The sequence below is a fragment of the Phascolarctos cinereus genome, unplaced genomic scaffold (genome assembly GCF_003287225.1).
Source record: "Phascolarctos cinereus isolate Bilbo 61053 unplaced genomic scaffold, phaCin_HiC Scaffold_726;HRSCAF=1367, whole genome shotgun sequence".
Taxonomy (NCBI): Eukaryota; Metazoa; Chordata; class Mammalia; order Diprotodontia; family Phascolarctidae; genus Phascolarctos; species Phascolarctos cinereus.
Window position 1 is genome coordinate 377,195,278 of NW_027556098.1, and position 26,144 is coordinate 377,221,421.

Here is a 26,144-nt window from a genome sequence, read left to right on the forward strand (position 1 = left end):
CCCTCCCACCCCACTCAGTCTGGGTCCAGTCCCGGGGCCTGTATCAGGTCAGAGCCCCAGCTCCTCGGCTCGTTTTAGGGGGCGTAAGGCAACAGAGGGGAGGGAGCTCGTTTAATGCATACCTCAGCAGCGACCAATCTCTAACATTCCCCAAACTAAGTCTGAAGACCTCTAGGGACGGGAAGTCAGTCGACCACATCCTGTTACAGCCCCCTCCATTCTATGGAGTTCTAAGGTTAATCTGTCTCTGCCCACTGGTCCTACTTTTGCAGTCTGTGGCTGGAGAACAAGGAGTCTTGTCTGTGAAAGCTCTTCAAATACTTGAAAACTGTTATCATGTAACCCCCTCCCAAATCCTTCCCCAACTGGTCCTAGTCAACGAGCCAGAGGATGATGCAAGCATCCTACCCAGACACCACTCCGATAATACCTGCTCTCCTTCCCAGAGAGCCTGCCCACGTTTATAAAGAGCACTCCTCATCAGCACCAGGAAATCATTCCTGCGTTATTAACCTGTCAGAGCTGAGGAAGTGCAGGTTCGGACATGATTCCCTGGGTCAAACTTTTGTTGTAAATGAACCAACCACTCGGCTTCTCTCTCCCGTGGGACCTTATTCCATGCCTCCTTATTGCACCCCAGGATACCTGGCTGACTCCGCAAGGCAGACACCTAGCTCTTGGGTGGAGAGGGCTAATTCTAAGCTAAACAAAAACCATGAACTTCTGTGTTGATGATTTAAAACAAGTTTTCATGTGCTCAGCACACTTCATTATCTTCTACAAGACCAACAGGGACAGTGCCTTGGACTACAGCCTGATCTGGAAACATGCTACTTCCCCTCCACTCACTCACAGACTCCTCGAATACTGGGAGCAGCTGGAAGGAACCCCTGAGATCACCTACCTCCCCCTTCCATTCTTACCAATGAGAGGCCTGCAGAGGTTTAGTGACTTACCCAGTGTCACACAGCTGGGATTAAAGCCAACCCTCCCCTCAGCTCCTTCAGATCCCAGAGACCACAGTGCTAAGTGACCGAAGCACCTTCTAGTGTGGGAGGCTGGGGTCCAGGCCCCTGACAGAGGAGCTCTGTGTGGCTTCTTACCTGCGGGGCCCCCGGAATAGCAGGGCCGGGAGTGATCGGCTGAGCCATCAGGTCATAGTCATTGCCAGATGATCCAGCTGCCACGTAGGAGTAGGATCCCCGGGCCCAGGGGTCAGCACGCCATCGCGACACCACTGTCTCTTTAGGCTAGGGAGAGAAAAAAAAAAGACATGGGGTCCAGTTTTTAATTAAAAGCACATATAAGTCACCTCTAAGAAGCTGGTATGGGGCTGAGGTGAAGAACCACTAGATTCAGAGCAATCCTAGGGCTGGGTGGACAGAGCATATCAGAGCCTGTTTGAGCCCTGGGAGCAACGGATACCATTTTGGCAAAGTGATGCAGGACGTCTCCAGGTCTTCCTGTGACTTTTCTATGAATCCCCAAATCCTAACAGGAACTAAAAGCCATTTACCAGCACTGACTTGGCCTCACTGTGTGAAGCTGAGGGGCAGGGCACTGTTGGACAGAAAACTGGCCTTGGAAGAGCCGGGTTTGTGTCCCACCTGTCACGTATGGCTGTGTGACTCCCAGCAAGTCACTTAATCTCTCAAACCACCAGGCAACCTTCTGGGACTATGAGTTGCAAAGAAGGTGTCGACAGACAATGAGGGGGGCTTCCTCACTGGAAGTCACCTATTCTAATTCAATCACAGATCCAGTCCCATGTGAAGCTCACCCACACCAATACAGCCTTCAAAAATACTCATGGTTTGGAAATGGATACACACAATCCTTGATGTCCTTTGGAGGCACACTCTGTTTTCTAACCTCCATGCATGAAAAGGGCATTGAGGGACACATGCTATGTTTCCAGTGGAAGGATGTGGTTCGTCTACGGTGGTGCTGGAAAATCTCCTGAGTGCTGACCATGTTTGACACTCAGCAGAGTGCTTCAGAAGGGATGGCTGATCCAAACACTTTGCTTCTCCCTTACAAATCACAATTCTTGTTGGTGCCTTCTTCCCTAATCCATAATGAGAACTCCTGTGCTGTTGCAGAAGATGGGGCAGACTCCCTACCTGAGGCACAGCGCTACTTCCAAAGATGCCTTTGAGGATGGCCAGACAGCGGCCAACTATCACGTCATCGCTGATGTTTTCCATGATCCCAGCTGCTTCTCCTGCCACGAGGGCCAAAAGAATCGGAGCTACGAAGGAAATGGAAGAGAATTCAGGTACTTGCCCCAAACTCCCCCCCCCCGACTTATTTTCCCCCCTCGTTCAGTAGCAGCCCTGTAACGCTTGGCTTTCTAAAACTCAAGGACAGATGTCCCAGGGCATGCCTCATAGAGCTCCGGCCACGCCCATTCACTCCTCAGTAAGAGAAGGGGGCTGGTTTAGAGGACAACGATGCTGGAATTAGCTCAGAGCAGAACCACCAAGGCAGTGCCAGGACTGGAGGAGAGACTGTACAATGACAGGAAGAACTGGGGACGTTTGGCTGAGAAAAGAGAATTTCTTTCTTTTTTTTTTGTGGGGTGACAAGGACAAAACAGCTGACTTTAAGTATCTGAAGGTATGTCATGAGGAAAAGGAATGACTGATGCTGCAGGACAGAAATAGAAGCAACAGGTGTGCAGCTGCTGCAGAGAAGCAGAATCAAGTTTACTATAAGGAAAAGCAGGCACGCTGTGTGCAAGAGCCAGGGGCTGCCCCAAGGTCTCCAAGAGCGGGCCTCCGCAGGCATTCTTATTCAATGTGGGTCAGAGGGTCCCTCTGGCTCCAGCAGGGACTTCCCGTCTCTGCGGCTGTGCTGATGCTGAGAAGGACTGTGCTACATGTATGTCAGAAACAAGCCAAAGCTACCATCCAAGGGGAATGTGCTGCAGAAGGGGGCTCATGCCGAAGAGTGAATCACCCGCACTCCACCGTTTATGGCCTTCCAGAATAAAGGAGTCTCCGAGATGACATTTCTGAGTTATTTGCCTGATAACGTTTACAGCTTTCCTACATTGTGCAATAAAACTCAAACTACTGTAACACCACAACTTCCTTAAAGACGCTCTCCACATCCTGGTCCTTTCTGGTCTCATGACACAGCAAACCCTGCTCGGCTCTCCTTCCTCCCTACAAGCCTGCAAGCACCATGGGTAGAACTTGCCCTAAGGAAGGTCTCAAATGAAAATGCACGTCTGGCCAAGAGTTCTGTACTCAGGAAGCACTTTGGCGGGGCTTCATCCCAAGGACGTACCTCAGGCGTCCACACGGGATGTAGTAAGGGGATCGTAGAAAGAGTGTGGGTATAAAAGTCAGGATATAGGTTCTTTCACTAACGTCCTGTGTGGCCTTAGCTAAGTCACTTATCTATTTTGTGACTTAGTCCCACCACCTGTAAAATGGGACAGGTGGGGATGTATGTAATGATTAAGAAAATACAATAGCTCTTATTTATATCCTGTTTCATAGTTTAACAACAGCTTTCCTAACAATAGCACATATTAAAAAAAAAAATATATATATATATATATAATATATTAGTATGTATGTTTATGTGTGCACATATACATATGGGGAGGGAAAGAGATAGAGACAAGAGAAAGGAAGAGAGGAAAGTACAGTCTTCTTAGACTCATTTTAAAGATGAGGACACTGAAGTGAAATAATTTGCTTATGGTCTCACGGCCAACAAGCGGACAGGATCTGAGTCTAACTCCAAGCCTGCAGAGTTACTGCTTTTCCTACAGTTACTGATTTAATATGTGTGAAACACCTGGGTGCCTCGCATGGGGGGGGCTTCAGGCCTTGACTCCTCTTGCCCTCACCGCTTGTTACCTAAGCTAATCAATCTCCCTTCCAGCTTTTGGCATCGCTCAAGCTTTTCTTAAAGGGCCAGTCACAAATGATGAGGCATTCCCTTTATATATTATGATGAAAAGCAGTCATGGATTTGTCGGTAAATAAATATTTATTAAAGTGCACATCATGTGGCAGACACTGGGCTAGGTCCTGGGGATACAAAAAGAGCCAAAAGACAGTCCCTGCCCTCAAGGAGTTGACAATCTAATGGGGCAGACCACTTGTAAAGAAGTCTATACAAAGTAAGCAACATATGGGATAAGTAGGAGATAATTAATATAGGGAAGGAGTTAGAAGTAAAGAGTTGGGAAGGTGAGGTTTTGGTTGGGACTTAAAGGGAGCTGAGGCAGCCAGGAAGTGGAGCAGAGGAGGGAGAGCACTCCAGGGAAGGGCCGACGGCTGAGAGATGGAGGGTCCTGGATCCACTGGCTCCACACACACCAGGAGGCGTAAGAAGGCTGGAACGGCAGGAGGGGCCAGCGCAGGAAGGGCCCTGAGGGTCACACGGGGGCCACAGGGAGTGAGTGGGCTCCAATGAACAGAAGAGTGACATGGTCAGGCCTGTACTTTGGTGGCTGAATGGAGGAAGGACTCAAGGCAGGCAGACTCACCGGCAGCTTGTGCAACAGTCCAGGTGTGAGGGGATGAGGCGCAGCATCAGAGGAAGAGAAGGGGGAGTATTGCAGAGATGCTGATAAGATAAAATGGACAGGCCTTAGCAACAGCTTGGATATGGGGGACAGTGAGGAATCCAGGCTGACACCCAGGTTGTGAGCCCGAGGGCCGGGAAGATGGTGTTGTTTCCTACGGCAATAGGGAAGGCAGGAGAGGAAAGACACCGAGTACTGTCGTGGACATGGTGAGTTTAAGATGTGTGCTGAACATCCATTCTGAGTTGTGTGAAAGGCAGTTGGACATGTGAGAATGGAGGCCAGCAGAAAGTCTAGAGCAGGACAGGTCACCTTGAGAATCTTCAGCACAGAGATAGCCATTTAATCCACGGGAGCTGATGAGATCACCTGGTGAAGCAGTATGGAGGGAGAAGAGAAGAGGGACAAGGAGAGACCCCTGAGGGACACCTACAGTTAGAGGGCATGTTCCGGATAAGGATCCAGAAAAGGTGACAGCGAAAGGGCAGTCAGATAGGAAGGAGAAGACCCAGGAGAGAGGGGTGTCCTGAAAACCTAGAGAGAAGAGCATATCAAGGAGAAGAGAGTGATCAACAGTATGAGAAGTTGAGGAGAAAGAGGACTGAGAAAAGGCTCCTAGATCTGGCAGCTAAGAGCACTGGTAACTTTGGAGAACAGTTTCTGTGGAATGCCTAATGGTTAGGGATTAAGTAGAAAGTGAGAAAAGGAGGAGGCACCTATTGTAGACTTACTTTTCGAGGTTAGCTGCAGAAGGGATAGAGCATGACTGGTGGGGATGGAAGGGTCAAATGAAGATGGGGGAGATCTAAGAGTTGGAAGAGACCTGGAGAATTAATCTAGTCCAAGCCTTTCATTTTAGTGATGAAGAAATATAGGTTCAAAGAGATTAAATGACTGACCCAAGACCACATGCTAAGTGGCAGAGCTGGGATTTGAACCCAGGTCCTCTGACTCCAAATCCACGATCTTTCCACTACACCACTGCTCTGAAAGATAAGGATGATCACATATAAAACATTAAATTTCAATGTCGGCAAATGGGTAACGAGTCCAGAAATGTTCTGTCCTACCGACTTTTCTCTTCCAACAAGTGAATAACACTGGAATAACAAAGATGTGAGCCAGTAAAGCCGGGCACAGGTGGGAGTGTCTGACTCCATTTCAAAACCAAGTGGTGAGACAGCTAGATTGGCAGTGGGAAAAAAACTGGGTTTGAAGTTCCAGCTCTCTAGTTCTAGGCATAATAACACTCACACAACCTGCCTCCAAGGACTCTAAACTTCAAAGCATAAGGTAAAGGTGAAGTATTATATTATCGAGGAGAGCAGAAACACTTCAGGAACTTAGAATGTCTGCTGGTTTTCTACACTTTATCAGGCAACCTGAATCTCTGGTCATTTATTTAGGAAAAAAAATAGCCAGTTTGCTTCCCATTAAGCCAAGACGTTTAAACTTCAGGATAATGAAGTGTGACTAAGCAGTGCCCTCTCTTCAGTGGAGCACAGAACCATTTGTAATGAGCAGAGTTAATACTGAATTGCAAACAGAGTGCTCCTGCCATGCTGGTTATTTTCTGGGATGGTCTAATCCAGGGGTGGGGAACCTACAGCTGCATGCAGCCCTCTAGATCCTCAAGTGGGGCCCTTTGACAGAACCCAAACTTCGCAGAACAAATCCCCTTAATAAAAGGATTGGTTCCGTAAAACTTGGACTCAAGCCAAAAGGCTGCACCCAAGGACCTACAGGGCCACATGTGGCCTTGAGGCTGCAGGCTCCCCACCCATGGTCAAAATATTCCCCTCTAGAAGGTTATGTCTAGGGCCCCAGAGAGTAAAACAGGAGGGAGGTGACCGGGAAAAGTAGCAGAAAGGCAGATTCTGGCTCTCTGTAAGGAAAACAACTCTGTAACAATCTGAGCTATCTAAAAGTACAATGTGCTACCTCCTCTTAGAGGCACTGGGTTCCACTTCCATGGAGGTCTTTCTTTCTCTTTTTTCAGTAAATAGTATTTTTTCCCCAATTACAAGTGAAGATAGTTTTCAACATTCATTTTTTTAAATAAGATTTTGAGTTTCAAATTTTTTCTCCCTCCCTTCCTCCCCTCCCCAAGATAGTGAGCAATCTGATACAGCTTATACACGTGTAATCAAGTAAACATATTTCCACATGAGTCAGGTTGTGAAAAAACAAACAGAACAAAAGGAAAAAAAATTGCAGAAAAAAAGTGAAAATAGTATGCTTCAATCTGCATTCAGATTCCATAGCTCTTTCTCTGGATGTGGACAGCATTTTCTACCATGAATCTTTTGGAATTGGAAAGAGACATTTTAAAAGGGATAGAATCATAGACTTCTATATCCTCTCCATACTATCTCCAGAGAATTATACAGTATCTTCTTTTGACAAATTTAATTTTTAGGATTTTTCCTTTTGTATCTGAACAATAATCTACCTTCCTGTAATTTGCCATCCCTCAGACATACCGTCATGTATTCCCACCAATGTGCTTATATACAGTGTTGCTCTCTGTGACCAGACTGCCCACCACTCAACCTCCTATTCAACTTGATTTCAAGCCTACCTTTGGCAGATAATCTCAAAGAATCTTAGTTGGACAGCATTTCAGAGACCATTTAATCTAAACCATAACTGAGAAGAATCCCCCAAGCCACATCATTGACAAGTGGACATCTTCTAGCTATTCTAAAATACACGCAATGAAGGGCACCCTACAAAGTCCAGAGGCAGCTTATTCTCCTTTTTTATAGCTTTGACTGGTAGGAAGTTTTCCTTATTCCAAACCTAAATTGGACTCTGTGAAACTTTGCCCATCCATTGCCCCATGGAGGTCTTTCAATGGAGGCTGGACAATTGCTTTTTATGGATGTCCTAAGAGAGGATTTCTGTTCAGATGGGACTTGGATTAGATGACTGCTAAAGTCTCCAAGAAAAGCATCACTCAGACCTGGATGAATTTCCCCAAGTTCCAAATGAGAGGACAAACCCCATAAGACTTCACGTGAGCTGCTGCACAGAGTGTCCAAGCCTTCTCCTTCTCCCTCCCCACACTCCTACTCAGTGTAGCTCAAAGAGAGTTGTCGACATAAGATTCTGCACGGATTCTGGAGCAAGGGGGCTAGCTGGAGGAGCACTTTTCCGAAAAGGGGAGCCAAGCTTGATTCAGTCAGAACCAAACATCCCAGGTCAAAGCGCATGCTAAAACAATGCCCCATATCGCATCAAGGAATCTAGAATAGGTGTAATTGTTGGCGTCAGTTTTGTAGGAAAATATTATCTTAAAGAATAAAACATGAATGAAATTACCTTTATAGAGGTTCCAGAAAAGGAAAAGTTCTCCCCTGCTGGCAGTAGTGCTGCCAACATGACCGAACAAATTGACACTCGGGTCCCAGAACACGCGGTCAAAGCACAAAACCACCTAAGGCGACAAGAAGAGAACACAAGAGCCAGTCACAGATGTGTCTCAAAGGCTTGAAGAGTAGCAGGGCTTGACCAGAAAAGAGTCAAGACCCTAGTAGAGACCGTCCTCCTTCCTAACATTTTTGAAGAAAGCACACTGGTCCCCATCCAAAAGAATTCCACAGGGCACTCAAGGCAAGGCCAGTCCCCAAAAGGCTACAGCTGATGCCTTCACTCCTGCACTGACCTCATGCATCCTGGCAATGCAGAGCTCTGGCGATGGTACAAAGTGCCTTGGATTTGGAATCATGAGCCTTGGGTTCAAATCCAGGCTCCAAGAGTCACTATCTGTGTGGCCAGCCACCACCTCCCAGGGCTTTCCCTATCTGTGAAATGGGGATACTACTACATGCTTTACTTCTTTACAGGGTTACTATGAGAAAAACATTCTGTAAAACTTTAAAATAATTTAAACAGTTATTATGGTCTAACACTGCATATTTGCGTATGTCTTATCCTTCCATACTAAACTCCAGGACAGCAGGGATCAAGCATTAATTACCTTTAGAATACTACAGAATATAAAGACTTCAATTATCTCCTCCAGCTCTGAACACAGTGCCCTGCACTCAGCAGCTGAGTTGCAAGTGAATGGGAAGCCAGGGGGGAAAAAAATCAGGTCTAGCACCGTGCATGTGAGATCATTACCTTGTTAAGGTTACCAAATCCCATTCTTTGTACTGCAGATGTTTTCCACTCAGGAAGAGGTGGCACAAACTGAACAGCTGGGGGCTGTTGTTTCAATACACCCAAAGGAAGAGTACAGAGAACAGCATCACATTTATAAATAAAGGTCTGGCTGGTAGAACGAGTATTCACAGCAATCACTTCACACCCTGCAAAGGTTTAGGAGAAAAAAGCGTACAAAAGATGGAGGTATTCGACAAGGAGTGCAAATTAAGCAGAAGCAGATGCCTGAACTGAGGAAATAATTTAAAATAACATCCCTGTTTAACCTAAAGCACCAAATGCTCTTAACACTGATTGACTCCTTCTGCTCTGGATATGGACGGTAAAGGGCTACAAATTAAGTCCAAGAAAACGGTCTGAGATCAGTCATTTGCAAACTTTTGAGATGATGGTCAAAGGAGTTTGTGCTAAAAATTCTTTAACTTACTTAAAAATTTCTTTAATTTTATAGGCAGCTAGCTGGCTATACTGGATCAAGCTCAGGGTCTGGAGTCAGAAAGACCCAAAATTAAATTCAGCCTCAGACACTTATTAGCAGTGTGACTCTAGGCAAGTCACTAAATCACTGTCTGCCTCAGTTTCCTCAACAATAAAATGGGCATCTTAAAAGTAGCTACCTCACAGGATGGCCATGAAGATAAAATGAGGTAATTTTTGTAAAGCATCACCACAGTGCCAGGCACATAGCAGGTCCTTAATAAATAATAGTAATAATAATAATAATAATGATGATGGTGACAGGTAATATTTATATAGTGCTTACTATGTGCCTGTTCTCTTGTCGCCCTTTAATGAATGGTGCCTTAAGTAGCAAATAATGGCCCAATCACGTAACAAATATATTTTTCCCTTGTGACAACAGGCATGTTCAAAGCATTGTATACTTGTTTCTGCAGTGATTCCAACCTGCAGGAACATCCGCACAATAATTCTGGCGTTTGATGATGTAATTGCATCAAACTCCAACTAAATACAGTGTGTTCCTGCAGTTTGTCAGCCAGTCAAATTGTTTCCAGCTGCCACTTCTTTTAATTCTTACAGAATGTTCCACATAAAACATCCGTAATTATTTTATGGCTTTATTAATTTTCTATTTGTAATTATATACTATAAACTTTAATTTGGAGCTTTTGAGGGACAAAGTTGTCATTACAGTTACTGTAAGCATTGTAAACCTAAAGAATGTCATGAGTAGCATATTAAATCACCCTGTGGATTCACAACACTTTCTTGGGTTGGTTGCTGTTGAAAGCGGTCTCAGGAACAAAACTATGTTGGGAATCCCCAGACTAAGTTACCTAAAGTTAGTTACCCCACACCTGTAGGCCTTATCAATGTTGAGACTAAACATGAAATATCAGTTTGTGTATTAACACCTTCAGAGCTGGCAAGGTCAGAGTATATAAGAATATGTTAAAAAAACCCCAAAAAACCAAAACCAACCCAACCCAACCCTATGACTACAAGTGGTGTGTGCATGGGGCCTAGGTGTATTCAGCTGCCTGGAGCTGTTCTTCAAGGCCATCTCCCATTGGAGAGCAGGCTGCTGCCTTGATTCTGGGATTGCATGCAGTGATCACAGAAATTCTTAAAGACAAATGGGAGGAGGGTGGCTAGGTGCTGCAGTGGATAGAACACCGGCTCTGGAGTCAGGAGGTCCCAAGTTCAAATCTAGTCTCAGACATTTACTAGCTGTGTGACAAGGCACTTACCCCCTACTGCCTGAAAGAAAGAAAAAAAAGAAAGAAAAAAAAATGGGAGGGACAGTTGGGGGTAAAATTATGGCCTTTTATGTCAGCCAACTATAACATGTCATTAGTTTCCCCAACAATAAATTTTCTAGTGTTGAAGGCAGAGGGGCAATAGGTTGTTTCCATCTCTTTGAAAGTGTGCTAAGACTGGTACTGTCACAAGTTACCTAAAAAGCTTGTACATAAAGGCCCAGACCAGGTCAACTAGTGATATGGCAATAAAGCTCAGGGGAGAGAATGGGACTGGATATTTAGAACTGTGAGATGACTGATAATTAAGAAGAGACGTTCATCAAACTGATGGAAGGAGGGGAGGTCATGGAGAGGATAGACATAGAAGAGGAGAGGGCAGAGGATGAAACCCAACCCACATTTACAAGGTAGAATATGGATGATGAGTCAGCAAAGGAGCTGGAAGAAGAGTGGTCAGGTAGGTAAGGGGAGAACTAAAAGAGAGTAATAAAAAGGTCACAGAAAAAAGAGTATTTGGTGGGGAGGTGGCCTGCTACGGAAAAAAATGGGCATCACTTGGTGGTACAAATCTGTGAAGAACTTCTCTGAAAATAAGTAGCTACAGTGACCTTGGTGAAAGGAGCCATCTCCCTCTAGATGTGCCCCTACAGCCTTTTCCCTTGGTGAGACTTATCAGGTCTTACTCTCTGACAGCATCATCTTCAAGTCCCCTCTTACCCCACACGATGAAGCAGAGGCCTAGACCCCTGGGCAAAGTAAAGGGAAATATTTTCTCTGTTCAGTAACAACTCTAACAGCACCTAAAACATTATAAGGAAGGAAGCCCAGTCTGCTTTGATTGAAGGTAACTTACCAGAAGCTGTGTAGCGCACCTGGCGAACCGCTGTATTCAATTTAATGTCCAGCCCTTCAGCCAGGGCCACTGGTACACATGAGTAACCATTCCTCACAGTCAAGTGACTTCCAGTAAACTCAAAATCATCATCCTAAAGTGAATAGGAGAAGTGACTGCTTCAGACTTTCACAAAGGAGAAGATGTCCTCTTTCACCAGAGAATAGCTACTTACTTGTACCATGATCGGCCAGTTCTAAAGTAACTTGAACTCTGTTATCTATAAAGGGAACACTTGCCACTGTCACTGAAACAGTAACGATGTCATTGGACAGGAAGTGAAGAACAGCAGAGCACCTTAACTGGCCCCAGCAGACAGAGAAACTGAAGGCAGCTAGTGACCAATACCCCTTTGTTATTGGGATACAGCTTCTGAACCTCCCCCTAATACAGATGATGCTCTCCCACACAGAGATCCACCATCCATGGAAGGGAGATATGGTCACTTATAGCTCTGTTCTTTTTGGCCTTGGAGAACCTTTGGAGATCAGGTGAGGGGAGCTTCTTGTCCAAATTACAGGCTGACTAAACTCGTAACAAATCAGCTCCATTCCCAAAGCACACTGACTCCCCAAGCAAAGGTGGTAGATGACTAGAAAGATACAGCCTGAAACTCACTTCTCTACCCAGAGCAGCTGTCAAATACTTGGGTTTATATAATTAACAAAACCTAAGCTGATTGGCTTCAGTTCTTAACTCATCTTATTGGTCTTTTGAATATACCCTTTCATAGTTTAATAGGGGGCCAAACTAAGATAACACATTGAAAATGCTTCTTACTTATCTTAATGTCTCTGAGTGTACAAAATTCCTGCTGGAGAATGTACTCTATCCTTATTTAAATATACTCATGGCTCCTTGGAAAATCTAGAAGTATTATTTATATAAATAAGCTGAACCTTTGAATAATAGAGGGTCTCTTATAATGTAATTTAAAGGCTGAGAACATTTAGATATGATGTCAATAAAGAGCAACTCAAAACCTCTGTTTATAAGGGAAACCTGATATGGGACAAAAATGGGAGGAAAACCCAACATTTTCCTAGAACATTAGGGAAAAGCCCATGCCCATGGATGCCGAGGAGTTGTGGCCACAGGAAAGGTTCTGTCCCCAGATATGGATGCAAAGGATTCTTTTTTTGGCTGGTTTGTTTAAACAGCTACAATCCTACCCATTCTCCTGGAAGCCTTTTATAAACAACAACTAATACACGTAATAAAGGAATTACCTGGTCCCAATGTTTAAGGGAGAGGGTAGACAGAGGTGTGGCATTAGCAAATTCTAGATTTGCAAAATGCCAGTCAAGGATCTGCCTGTCTCTTGAGGACAAATAGACATCACTGAAAAATAAGAACAAAAAAAGCAGCTGTTGGAGCAATTCTCAGGTAACTGGACTATATCGATACTCGGAGCTGACCCTTCAGGAGACTGTCTTATTGTTATCATCTACCTGATGAAATAGACAAAACACAATCTCTAAGAGAGGGCAAGCAACGATGGAGTCATGTTTCTGGATCCATCTCTGGCCAATTCTTACCAGCTACATGTTCCTCTCACTCGGTTATCTTTGTCCCTAGCACCTGCTGCTTTGTACAGTGCCACCTCAAACATTAATTAGCTATGGGATAACTGATCTAAGAGTTCTGCGGCACAGTGGATAGAGCCCTGGGTGTGGAATCAGGAAAACCTGACACTAACTAGCTGGATAACCCCAGGTGAATCTTAACCTCTATCTCTCAGAATGAGGATTATAACACCACCTACCACCCAGGGTTGTTGTGAAGATAAAATGAGATCTGTAAAGGGCTTAGCAAACGTTAAAGTGCTACATAAATGCTACCATTATCATTCTTGTTTTTTCTGAGCCTTCATCTCCTCATATATAAAATAGAGATAATACTACTTGTGCTACCTCATTCACAGAGGTATTATGAGGGGTATACTATTATAAGCCTTAACAAATAGGTTACATAACTATGAACTAGTGCTATTTTCTTTAATAATGTATCAAGTACCCTGGCACACCTCAACCCAAATGTCTGTAATAAACATCATTCATGGTCAGCTAACTTGGGAACTGAACAAGCCCTAAATCCAGAGACACCACATCTTTTTATCTTCTATACTCATAACAAAATGCAAACCCCTTATTCTCTCATTTCCTTTTAAAATCTACTCAAGAGAGAAAACGAGTCCCAGCCACAGGTCCAAGCAGTGCGTCTGCACAAATGAACAGAAATGAGTGCTGGCCTGGGAGTCACGAGACCCGGCAGGACTTGGGCATGCGGCATTCTTCACGGGACACGGGGCAGACGCTCCACAGGCTGCCGCCATGCTTATCAGCATTCAAGCTTCCAAATAACCCAGACTCTTATGCTGATGCACACTGTCTGAATGCAAGCCCTTACCTTGGGGGATTGGCTTCCAGTTCTTGTAGCTTCTCTTCTAGTTTTACTTGTGTTTCTGCCAACTCATCATATTCCTGGTCAAATCAAATGTAACCACAGGTTATCTCTATGGTTTTACCCTCAAGAGCCATCATTTCATGGGCACTGCCTTCCACTAATGCTGTGACCAAACGGCCTCTGCCCGAGTAATCAGCCACTCTGCACTCAGAGAGGCTGCTCCCAGACAACCGGCTGGTGCTTGTGATCAGCACAGTGCCTGGCACACAGAAAATGCTCAATGAATGCTTCTTGACTTGACTTGAGAGCTCTGGCTCTGCCAGCACATGCTTTGAGAATGCAGGGTCGCTGCTGTGCCATGGGAAGATTTTTGCAAAAGCTATGGGAAGATAATTAGTTCATCTACACAGAATATAACAATTAACAGTCAGAGCTGGATCTAGTCTAGTTAAAGTCAGGAGAGGTAGAAGTCTTTGGTTAAGATACTGTATACTGACCGCTATGATTCTGGGAAGTCAACATTAACCTCAATGTTCACGTAGGCTCATGATCAGCTTACAACAGCTACTTGGTGCTTTGGGAGAAAAAGTGTTGCCTTTTCATTTAATCAGAGACAGGGTGGGACTAATGAAGGAGACAAGACCAAAGCGAAGACGCCCTGGGAGAAGGATGATAAAAGGAGGGCACCTCCCTGCTCTACACCTCAGTTTCTTATTTGTAAGAAAGGTCTTGGTTCCCAGCCTGATAAAGCTGTGAGCTACAGAAGGACTAAGAAGGCCAGGGAAGGGACAGAAGAGCTATTGGGGGTTGGGAGCCCCCCCCCCCGTACCACGACAGACTGCCAAGATTTTCCTAATTCAGCGCAGGGTCTGCGGTACCTTGCACAGTGCCGTGAGATCTCGGTGTTTGCTCTTCACAAGGAACTCTGCAGTAATGTCTCGAGGTGGCTTTACTTCAGATGCTTCTTTATACTGCTGATGGAGCTCTTTAATCTTCTCTTTCAAATTCACCATCTGTGAAATAAAATTATTGCAGACTGAACTGCTCCATCCCAAGGTCACCTGACTGATGGTGAAATCAGGAATTTTTCCAGGTGGACAAGTGGAGACTGGGTGGCCACTTGTTGGACAGGTCAGAGTGGGGGTTCCTTTTATGGGACAAATCGCGTGGCTACTAAGACTCCTTCCAAATCTGAGTTTACATACTTTGGGTCATGACAATTTCAAATAAGTCACAAGAAAGAACCTCACCTTATTAAGAAGTTCTTTCAATTCCTCCTGAGTTTTTACTATCTTCTTCCAATGTTCAATCTGCTCATCTTTCACATGCTTCTCCTGTAACCTAAAGAAGAGATCATGAATTTTAAGCACCCTGAACAGTATTCAACTCAGCATGAGGCTCAATAAATTTTAACGTCTAATTTACTTAAGTGCCCACCCTATGAAGGGCATTATGCTACATGCTTGGGAAACACAAACAGGTCAGCATATTATATTCTTTATACTGGTTAACTTGGAGACTATGAACTGTGAAATCCCGTTGAGATTCTCTTGTGTTTTCATCAAAGACACAACCTCAATTTCTATATGAACCATTCTAAACGATTTTATAAAAATAAGAAAAAGCTAGCAGGCGTTTCCGTGTTTGTTGATATCTCCTAAATCTCTTCTGTTCTTTCAGTCTCCTTTATTTTGAGAAGGGATCCCAGAATTTATTCAAAACTGTGTCACAGTGGAATCCAGGTCCTTTGGCTCTAACATTATTTCCACTATATTATAGCTGCTGCTGCTGAACGTAAGAAAGAAGTTTTATATATTTGAGGCATTTCTTCTGTTATCTTTCTGGTAATAAGCTAAGAACTTGTGTTAATATTCTATTTAACCATTATGTAAATCATCTGAACCGCAATGACTGTACTGTCAGTCCTTTCAACAAACATTTATTAAGGGCTTACTATTGAGAAAAAAGTGGGAATTGTGTGAACCAAACTGACTCCATCTTGTAAAAATGACTCAATTCTGAGACCTAAATTTCATTTTCTTGAAAATTCTCCCTGCTTGTTAACTGTGGGTATTGAGTGACATCTTGTTTTACATTCAGAAAATCTATCTGCTTGCTCTCCCCCCTCCCACTTATCCCTTAATCTTTCCTCTAGTTAGAAATCAGATGACCTCATCTAGTATCCTGGTTTATATCCTGTCAACTGTTTTCTTTTAGTGAATAAAAATCTGTTTCCCCTTGTACTCAGGGGTCCAGCCACACCGAGGAGGCCTGGTCCCGATTTGTTATGCAACTGGCATACAATGCTTAATAAACTGATATGCTTGGAAACTCAAAACTTTTTTCCTTAAGTTATTTTTGATTTCACCCATCAGTTTCTGGCAAAGCCACCCAGGCTGAAGACTTTCTGAGTCTGGGATAGGCTTTCAGAAACTTCATGGAGGATTGCTCCCAGAAGTTGAATTCCCTTCTTTACCTCAAATTCTTCTGAGCTAAGGTAAGCCCCTACCCTGTTGGGGCAGGTGTTTGCTGGGATGGTTTATCCCCACCCTACTGGGGAAGAGATAAGGGAACAATGGGTTCTGACAATAGTAAAATACCGAAAGCTTCCCCTTGGAAAAAATTTCTTTTGGCACAAGGGCACTGTTAAAATGACACTCCCTTAAGAAAATTCTTATTGACCTGGAAAACAGGCATAACTTACCAAACAGGAATGGAGGGGGTAACTAAAAGACAGAGCTCTCAAATTACACTAAAATGTATAAAATCCAAAAGGACCCTAAGTTTGGCATGAAGAAGGGATTTTAAAAAAAATTTTGCCTCTTTTTTTATTTTAATAAATGTATTTATTTTTAGTTTTCAACATTTACTTCCATAAGATTTTGAGTTCCAAATTTTTACTCCATCTTGCCCCTCTCCCCACCCCAAGATGGCACGCATTCTGAATACCCTTCCCCTATTCTGTCCTCCCTTCTATCTCTCCCCCTCTTCTCTTATCCCCTTCCCCTTCTATTCTCCTGTAGGGCAGGACAGATTTCTGTACCCCATTTCCTGTATTTCTTATTTCCCAGCTCCATGTGAAAACATTTTTTTAAAAACATGTGTTTTTAAAACTTTGGGTTCCAAATTTTCTCCCTTCCTCCTTCCTCACCCATCCTCATTGAAAAGGCAAGCAACTCAATATAGGTTATACATGTGCAGTTATGCAAAACACTTCCATAGTAGACATGTTGTGAAAAACTAACTCTATTTCCCTTAAACCTATCCTATCCCCCCCCATTTATTCTATTCTTTCTTTTGATCCTGTCCCTTCTCAGAAGTATTTGCCTCTGATTATCCTCTTTCCCAATCTGTCCTCCTCTCTTATCATCCCCCTGCTCTCTTGTCCTCTTCCCCCCCCATTTTCCTGTAGGGTAAGACAGATTTCCATACCCAAATAAGTGTGTATGTTATTCCCTCCTTAAGCCAAATCCTATGAGAATAAGATTCACTCATTCCCTCTGACTTTCCCTTGTTTCCCCTCCACTGTAAGAGCCTTTTCTTTTGGGTTTTTTTTTGTGAGATAATTTACCCCATTCTACCTCTCTCTTTCTCCTTGAAGAAGGGACTTTCAATAACTATTTTGGAAAATTGCACTAATTTTTCTGTCTTTTTGTTTTGTCTGTTTTAACATCTTTGTAAAATGCTCAGCAAAATCTTTGTCTTGTGGGGCAGCTAGGTGGTGCAGTGGATAGAGCACCGGCCCTGAAGTCAGGAGGACCTGCGTTCAAATCCGGCCTCAGACCATACACTTGACATTTACTAGCTGTGTGACCCTGGGCAAGTCACTTAACCCCAACTGCCTTAAAAAATAAAATCTTTGTCTTGTGTCATATTTAGTGTTGTTAGTAGATCCTACTACCTTGAAAGATTTCTAAGGGAAAATGCAGCCAGCCAGAAAGGCTGCTAATGGCTTCAGCCAAAGAGTTTAGAATGCTGGGGAAGAGTAATAACGTTTCAGAGTTTCATACTTGAAACAGTGATGCCAAACTCTCTGCCCCTGACTAAGGGCTAACTCCCACTTTAGGCCTTTGGTGGGAGATTAGATTAAAAAGAAAAAAAAACCTGGAAGATACTTATTCTGTCATTTTAGCCCTGGCCAAGTGGGGATTACAGAGATAAACTGAGATAATCAAAGAAAGGAAAACTTTTTTCCTGGTTTATAGAAATCTGAGGCATTATAAATGAATTAGAGATTCCAAATTATGATAACTGCTAAAAACATCTTAGTAGAATTTGAAGGTTTGGAGATAAAGGAGATTGCAATTTGAAGAGTAAAAAAATAGGTATGTTATTTGCATTTTAAATTTATTTGAAACTCAATGGCTGCCTCTTGTTTTTGACCATCAAAAAAGAAAAAAGCTTGTTTAAATCAGGGAGCAACTTAAAAATAAGGAAAATTTAATTGAGGAAAGGGTGATTTAAACTGAAAAGGAGCCCATGAGGAGGGACCTCCCCCACACCATCCCCATCATTGCCTGGATCCAGACCTTGTTCTGGAAAACGGGGATAGATATTCACAACAATGGGGAGGTGGAGTGCGAGGTGACCACGAATCAGGAATGTCTTTTGGTAAGGCTGAAGTAAAACTTTCAAAGCTTTATGTAACAGAATTAATTGTTTAGGTAAATTAGAAGCAAGGTCATCAAAGAAAATTAGAAAGAAACCATGCATTTACAAGCTCTTAGGAACCTCAAAAGGTAGCAGTATTGCAATTAATCAGGGTTGTATAAAATTTTGTGCTAAATTGCAAAGCAGAAATTCTATGGAATAAGATTAGTTAGATAGTTTGGGATATAGTTAGGAATATAAATATAGTACCCTACCCCTGAAAGACCATTCCAGGGATGTATGTCCCAGTCTTTAGAATCTTGTGAGTTCCAAAGCAAGGGGATGGGAATGCAAGGTTGCCACTTGGAATTTCTCCTCATCTTTTTTTTGCCTGGGTTAAAATTGAAAAGCTTCAGGGAAAGAGAGAATGGGGATAGGTTATTAACACAAAAGGAACTGATGTGGCTCTTTGGGTAATTTTTGAAAGAAAATAAATAAAAAGTTTATAGAAAGATGAAGGTGCTACTGTGAACCTTTGAAAATGAGCTATTGTTAACTCTGGGCTCTAAATTTTAAAGCACAGGTGCCTAACCGTCCTGGAAAATTGAGATTTTGATTGTGTGGTTCTAAATCTAGAGTTGACTTGGCTGAAAAAATTGTCCTGTAACTAAATTATGATGTGGTGACATGTGTTCTCCTATTAATTGTGGCATCAAATGCAAAAAAAACATGGCTCAGGGAAACTTAAGTTACATTCCAGTCTCAGAAATTTATTAGTTGTATGATCTTAAATAAGTTATCTGTTTACCTCAGTTTCCTGATCTGTAAAAAGGAAAATAATAATGGTACACACCTCCCAGGGTTGTTAAGATCAAAAATGATATAGTGATTATGGCATTATGTAAACATTATGTATTGTTATTGCTTCTTTGTATAATATAATGACTCTATACTGGCTTTTAGATGTGCTTAGTATAATAAACAAAAGGTGATTAAATGCATGATTTTTTTACATAGGATAATTTGGAAATGCTATTGGCTGAATTTATATCATCTGACTGGTAATAAGTTTTGTTTCATGTTTTAAATATAAGATTTTGTATATTGTCATTATTATGTTTCTAAATTGTTTTTTATTATGAAATTTAGGAAACCTTTTCAGAAATGTTGTTAGACAAATAACTTCTCTTTAAATCTGGATGCTGTTAGATTATGAATTGCTACATGTTGCAAAATCTAAAGTTGTGAAGTTTGAGAACCTAGCTAGAATCAAGAAAATAAGATACTTCTCCTATTCTTTGTCAAAAGGGGGGAATTTACAAGTCATGTGAAAAATTTTGGCTATCACTTAGAAAAATTATGAAAATATACAGGATGGTTTAAAGATATAACTTTAATACATTAATATGAATCAACTATCAGGTATTTGCTCTATGTCTGATACCCCAGAATGTGGTTAGTTTTAATTTATAAATAAAGGATAAATGAAAAATAAATGTTAGAGAAACATGAGAAAACTAATAATATTCAAGCCCTAAGCAGTGAGTAGTGAAATTTTGCTATCTGAGGTAAAAACTATTGGGACTACAATACTGTTTCAATTATAAGAATGGTTGTCTAAACTGTGATGAAGCCAATAGTAGAAAATGCTATGTCTTGCAGCCTGAGAACAGACAGGTGGATGTTTGTCTTTGGGAAAAAAGTAGAGGAGATGACCATGGTGTGGCCTAATGTAGAAGCCTCTTGACTCAGTTCCCCCATTGTGCTATTTCCTTTCTGAACAGGAAATTTCTCCACCTGGTTAAACCTGAGCCTTGCTTTTGATGCCCTGTGAATAATGTGGAGGCTTTACTACTATCAGATATGACTCATGCCTGGAATCAAACAGAGTTAAGTGAGTTTTTCCTCTATTATGATATATGTCAGGTCAGTCTGTGTCCTTGAGTGGACAAGTCTTGACATTGTTAGAACTATGCCCTTCCTTTTCCTTTCATATAAAATTTCTATAATCAGGGCAAGTGAACTGTAGAAGTTTTGTTTATGATACTAAATCTATTAGTTGACTGATACTGGAACATCTCTGAGTTACTATAATAAGATGCAAGCATGGAAAATCTTCCAATTTCAGTCTGTATTTGCAGTCAAATTACAATATAGGGATGATATCCTCCTAAGGCGGGGGTAGGGAATCAGACAAAGAAATAAGACAAAGACGTAATATAAAAGTTTTCTAATTAAATGGAATAGTAAAGTTTGAAAAAGTAACAAGACTAGATCGTTTACTCTGAGAACTATATACATATGTATATGACTGACTTCCAAATGTACTCAATATGGAAATTCTGATTTTGATTATGTTATAGTAACAAATTCTCAAAATTAGATTAAGAGTTTTACCTCTAAAATAGCACTGATAATTGCAAAGAAAGTGAAACTATTTCCCCATTTTAAAGTACCTTTCTGATAATTTTTAAAAGACAGAAAGTTTCATTTTACAAGTTAGACACTCATGATTTTTTTTTTTAAATTCTTATATAGGTACAGGGTTTAAGTCAAGATAGAAACAGTAAGGGGTATGTAAAAACTGAAATTCTCTTGACGTTTCAGGTGAATTATGGGTGCCTAATCTGATGTTCTTCATATAGCTCTGTCGTTAATTGGATCAAAACCATAAGGCTTGGGCAGTTTTCACCATGTGAATTAATATTGGAAAACCAAATTTAAAAGACTGTACTAAACTGTATTAAGTCTTGTTACTGGCAGATTTTAGCAGAATTATCGAGGAATCTTTGCAAGTGATTTGGAACTGGAGCAGAGCCCCTTTTCAGTGCTGTTCTGAGAATGGGGCCTATTCCTGAATGTCCAAAAAAACATACTTCCAAGGACCAGACACCTACCTGAGACATCTGGGACTCAAGACGAACTGATTAAATAGACATCAGGAGTGAGTTACTAGGGTACAAGGAGACTTGATGTCATTTAAAGTTGACGCTCATCATTGATTTGCTTTGCCCTTTTGTTTCATGGTGTTTATGTTTGCTGAATTTTTTTTGTATATCTCTCTCAAAATTAGTCCATAAGTAGTCTGATCTGTAGCCTGACTTAGTTTACCTACAGTCTATTTAACAAGGCTTGTAGTATATCATCTTTATTGTTCTTAGACTCTGTATTAGCTGCTACACTAAGCTACGTGAGAGGATGCTTCCCAACGGTCTTTTCTTGGTACATAATGTTGATGGTGAGCATGAGCTCATTTAATATGGCTTATAGGTAAGTGATCCATGGGGGAATGGGCCTGAATCAAATGGGGGGGCTGAGAGAATAGTGGGAATTGTATGACCAAAACTGACTCCATCTTGTAAAACGGACACCATTTTGAGACCTAAGTTTCCTTTTCCTATAAATTCTACTTGCTTGCTAATTGTGGGCATTAAGTGACATCCTGTTTTACATCCAGAAAAGTCTACCTGCTTCCTCTCCTCTTTCCAACTCCTGAAACTCACTTATCCCCTTCCCAACTCAGAAAATCTCTAGTTTTCTCACTTTTAGTGCCTTTAGTCTGTTCTTGAGGAAACCATCCATGATCTATTGATATGAAACCTCTGAGTATGCTATTACAGCTGAAATAATTTAAGCCTCTGAAAGCCATCTACAGTCACATGAAAAAATGCTCTAAATCATTATTGATTAGAAAAATGCAAAGCAAAACAATTCTGAGGTACCACATCACACTTATCAGATTGGCCAACATGACAAAACAGGAAAATTATAAATGTTGGAGAAGATGTGGAAAAATTGGAACACTAATGCATTGTTGGTGGAGTTGTAAAATGATCCAACCATTTTGAGAGTGTTTCTTTCCCCTTGTAATTGGGGTTAAGTGACTTGCCCAGGGTCACACAGCTAGTAAGTGTCAAGTGTTTGGTCTGAGGCCGGATTTGAACTCAGGTCCTCCTGACTTCAGGGCCGGTGCTCTATCCACTGAGCCAACTAGCTGCCCCAATCCAACCATTCTGGAGGGCAATTTGGAACTATGCTCAAAGGGCTATAAAAACGTGCATACCCTTTGACCCAGCAATAGCACTTCTGGGGCTATATCCCAAAGAGATCATACAAATGGGAAAAGGATCCACATGTACAAAAACATTTATAGCAGCTCTTTCTTGTGGTGGCAAAGAAATGGAAATTAAGAAGATGCCCATCAGTTGAGGAATGGCTGAACAAGTTGTAGGACATGAATGTAAGGGAATACTATTGTGCTATAAGAAATGATGAATAGGCAGACTTCAGAAAAACCTAGAAAGACTTGTATGGTCTGATGCTGAGTGAAGTGAGCAGAACCAGGAGAACACTGTACACATGTTATCACACGATGTGTGATAACTAATACTGATAAACTTAATCCTTCTCAGCAATACAAAGATGTAAGACACCTCCAAAGGCGTCATGATGGAAAATGCTATCCAAATCCAAAGAAAGAACTATGGAGTTTGAATGCAGATTAAAGCAGACTATTTGCTATTTTTTTTTCTTCTGTTGTGTTTTGTTTCCTCTTTCTGGTGGTTCCCCCTATTTTTTCTAATTCTTACAACATCATTAATGTGAAAATATGTTTAATAGGAATATGTATGTATAGCCTATATCAGATTGTGCTCTGTCTTAGGGAGGGAGGTGGGGAGGGAGAAAAATTTAAAACTTAAAAGCTTACTGAAGTGATGGCTGATAAATCAAAATAAATTTAAAAAAAGACTTAAAAAAATTTAAACCTCAAAAATTTTAAGTAAATTTTTCTAAGAATTCACCACCAGTGATAAAAAATAGCAAAGGCAATACTAACAACTTATAGACAGATTTACCAAATGCATTCTCCTTCTGGCTTTGCTTTCTGGGTCTTTGATGAAGTGCCCTAGCTGCCTCAGTGCCTGTGACCTTCTCTGGAGCTTTCTTCTACGTTGGCCCCCTTCTCCCACTGGTGAGTTCCCCCAAGTGCCATCCTTCATTCCCCTCCCAGCCTTATCATGTGTCAGTGCCTGGGGCCTCCTCACACTGGAAAATCCATCTTTCTCTGTGACTTCCTCCCTCGGGAACATCCCACCATCATGACATTTCCCTTTCTCCCATTGGTGAGCTCCTCCTGGAGCCTCCATTTCTAGAAGGGACCCTGACCAGCCATCTTTCATTTCCCTCTGTGGTATTGCTTTTGACTTCAACATCATGTCTCAGCAGCCTCAAGGCAGGTACCTCTCCTTCCCACACTCCACCCTCACTCAGCTCCCTTCTGTATGCTGTCTTCTCCCAATGGAGTGTAATCTCCTAAAGGTCCTTCTTCCAGGAGGGCCTGAGAAATGAGGCAGGTTAGTGTTTAAATGTGGACATCCACTTACTTAATTGTATTACAACTGGTTCCCCACTATCCCATTGAGCTTTTTGGGGAGGAGGGAACTCCTTATAAAATGAAGTTGGACCAGTTATTCTCTAAAATTCTTCTCCGGGATTCTATGTTCAAAGGTCTTTTCCAGCTCTAACCTTCATATTTTAAAGCTAATTCCAGCTCTGACACTATGTTCTAATTTTCTATGATTCTGGTATTTGTACACTACAGTTTGGTGGACCTAATACCTTGACTGTCTTTTTTCCCCTTATGTTTGTATCCCTAGTGCTTAGCACAGTGCCTGACACAGAGTGAACAAGCACTTACTAGCCATCTGTGGAAAGATTGACAGCCTTGCTTTCCTAAAACCCTCTACGAGGTAGGTGGTGGGAGTAATATTTTTTCCTCACTTTATAGAGGAAGAAGCTGAGGCTCAGTTAACTGAGCTACCCAAGATCACACAGGTTAAGTGTGGGAACCAGGATTCCAAGCCAGGTCTTCTGGCAAGTTGAGCACTCTTTCCCCAGGATCCCACACTGGTCCTCTAAGGTACTTACTGTATGACAACCTCCAGGGCTTGGCCAAGTGACACAGGCTTATTATTGAGGACATTGAAGTCTAGCTGATGACTGAGGTAGGATGTGGCTTCCAACAGTCGATTAAACTCTTGTTCTACCATTTCATCTTTTTCTTTTGGAACCTGAAAAATTCAAAGAATAATGGGGTTTGTTCTCATAATGGAGAAGCCACAAATAAACACAGAACCATCCATAAAACATCACAGAGTTAGGAAAGGTTAAAATGCATAATCTGGAAGGGGTAAATTTAGTTCAAGTTTACTTTCTTATATCATTCCATTAAATTACATGATGAGAATGTACTGTCTGTCTCTGACATCCCCCTTCCAGAGGTGAGACTCTACCCACATAAAGAGGGCAGGTCAAAAGATTTCACACGTGCTAACGGCACTGTTACATGAAGCAAGACTTGCACTGGAGCTGGCATGCACTGGGCTGAGCTGGCATGCAGAACAACACACAGGGAAAGTCCCAGAAAGCAAAGGATGTAAAACCAAGGCCTGGGAATGTTTCAAAACACCAGGTTCTTGCAAAGGAAAAAAAATGGTAGAGCATGTGGAGAAAAGCTCCAAGAATTTTGGAAGTCCCAGCCTGCCTCCCCACAGGATTTCAGCTGAGGTGAGGAAGATGAAGAGGGCGAGAAGTGGCTGTTGACAGTGGAAGAATATAAGGGTCTTGGAGTCAGGGCACTTGGGTCTCAGTCCCTATCCCAGCTCCTTGCCCAGGGGCAAGTTACAATGGGGACACCTCGATTTGTACTGCCTAGCTCACAAGGCTGTTGTGAGAAAAGGGCCTTTGAAAATTATGCAGCACTCTCTAAGTGTGAGGTGTTATCTGAAGGGTATAATGGCACCTTCCTTGTTCTTCTCCCTTGTGACACCCAAAAATGTGCATTGGAGTTAACCTGTCCCAAGGTCTTCAAGAGTACATAAGAAAATAATGAGTCAGAAGCTCAGAGGTCTGGGTCCTGGCTGGTGTGGGGGCAGAAGGGAGGTCCTGCCTGCGCTCCTCCCCCTACTCCCACCCTGAGATAACACTATCCCCCACTTGCTGATGCTACCAGTCTCATGGCAGTTACAGGGCTGCTGTTTGTCCATATGTTGATTTGATAGCAGCTGTAGCCATGACACTTAGTAAATGACAGCAACAAGGGAAAGAGAAAGCGTGCCTAGAGCTGGCATTTCAGCCTATACCACTTGAACCCACCTCCTACTGTAAAAAGGGAATCATTAGGGTTCAATGTTTGGAATTCTCCTTTGCTGACGACTTGGTTGGTATTTCAGGATAAGTGCAGTCTTCTTTCTTAAGTACAAAGATTAAATGGAGCTTCTGTAGTTATTGGAAAGGATGTGCAAATGTGAACAGTACATAGTCAGCTTTCATCAGTAAAGCACCATGAAATGGGGGTCACCAATGCTCCCTAGCTCAGCAACAACTTCTTCATTCTTCTTTTAAAATCTTTTCTTCTCTTCTAAACTGACCTGGCTGTTTAAGAAAATTGGGATTTGCTTCCTTACCAATTCATTAAGCAATTCTAGGAGATCAATTTTTATGGAGCCATAAACAAAGCTGTAAAACAATGAGCACCAAGAAGAAAGAGAAAGAGCTACAATTCTCTTTCTGGACACCTAAGACATGGCCGACTCCGCATCAGGCTTAAAGAGAGCTGGCTGAGCAGCACCAAATTCCGGAAACAGGGGCAGTAGCACTACTTCTAAAGGTCCTTCCAGGACAGCCTGAGAAACGAGGCAGGTTAGTGTTTAAATGTAATACAACTTAATTGTATTACAACTGGTTCCCCATTGCCCCACTGAGTTTTTTGGGGAGGAGGGAACTCCTTATAAAATGAAGTTGGACCAGATAC

The 26,144-nt window shown here is 42.3% G+C and overlaps 1 protein-coding gene across 2 annotated transcripts in view; it reads right to left on the reverse strand.

The window, feature by feature from the left end:
- KDM1A (lysine demethylase 1A) overlaps positions 1–26,144 on the reverse strand; it is an 89,746-nt gene that overhangs the window by 665 nt on the left and 62,937 nt on the right. For both annotated transcript variants that reach the window (XM_020983041.2, XM_020983039.2), the window contains 10 exons: positions 24,260–24,402; positions 14,992–15,082; positions 14,620–14,754; positions 13,745–13,818; positions 12,565–12,676; positions 11,297–11,429; positions 8,678–8,865; positions 7,874–7,988; positions 2,124–2,251; positions 1,104–1,250 (listed from right to left, as the gene is read on the reverse strand). In XM_020983041.2, coding sequence (XP_020838700.1) covers positions 1,104–1,250; positions 2,124–2,251; positions 7,874–7,988; positions 8,678–8,865; positions 11,297–11,429; positions 12,565–12,676; positions 13,745–13,818; positions 14,620–14,754; positions 14,992–15,082; positions 24,260–24,402 — 1,266 coding nt within the window. The remainder of the gene's footprint in view (positions 1–1,103; positions 1,251–2,123; positions 2,252–7,873; positions 7,989–8,677; positions 8,866–11,296; positions 11,430–12,564; positions 12,677–13,744; positions 13,819–14,619; positions 14,755–14,991; positions 15,083–24,259; positions 24,403–26,144) is intronic.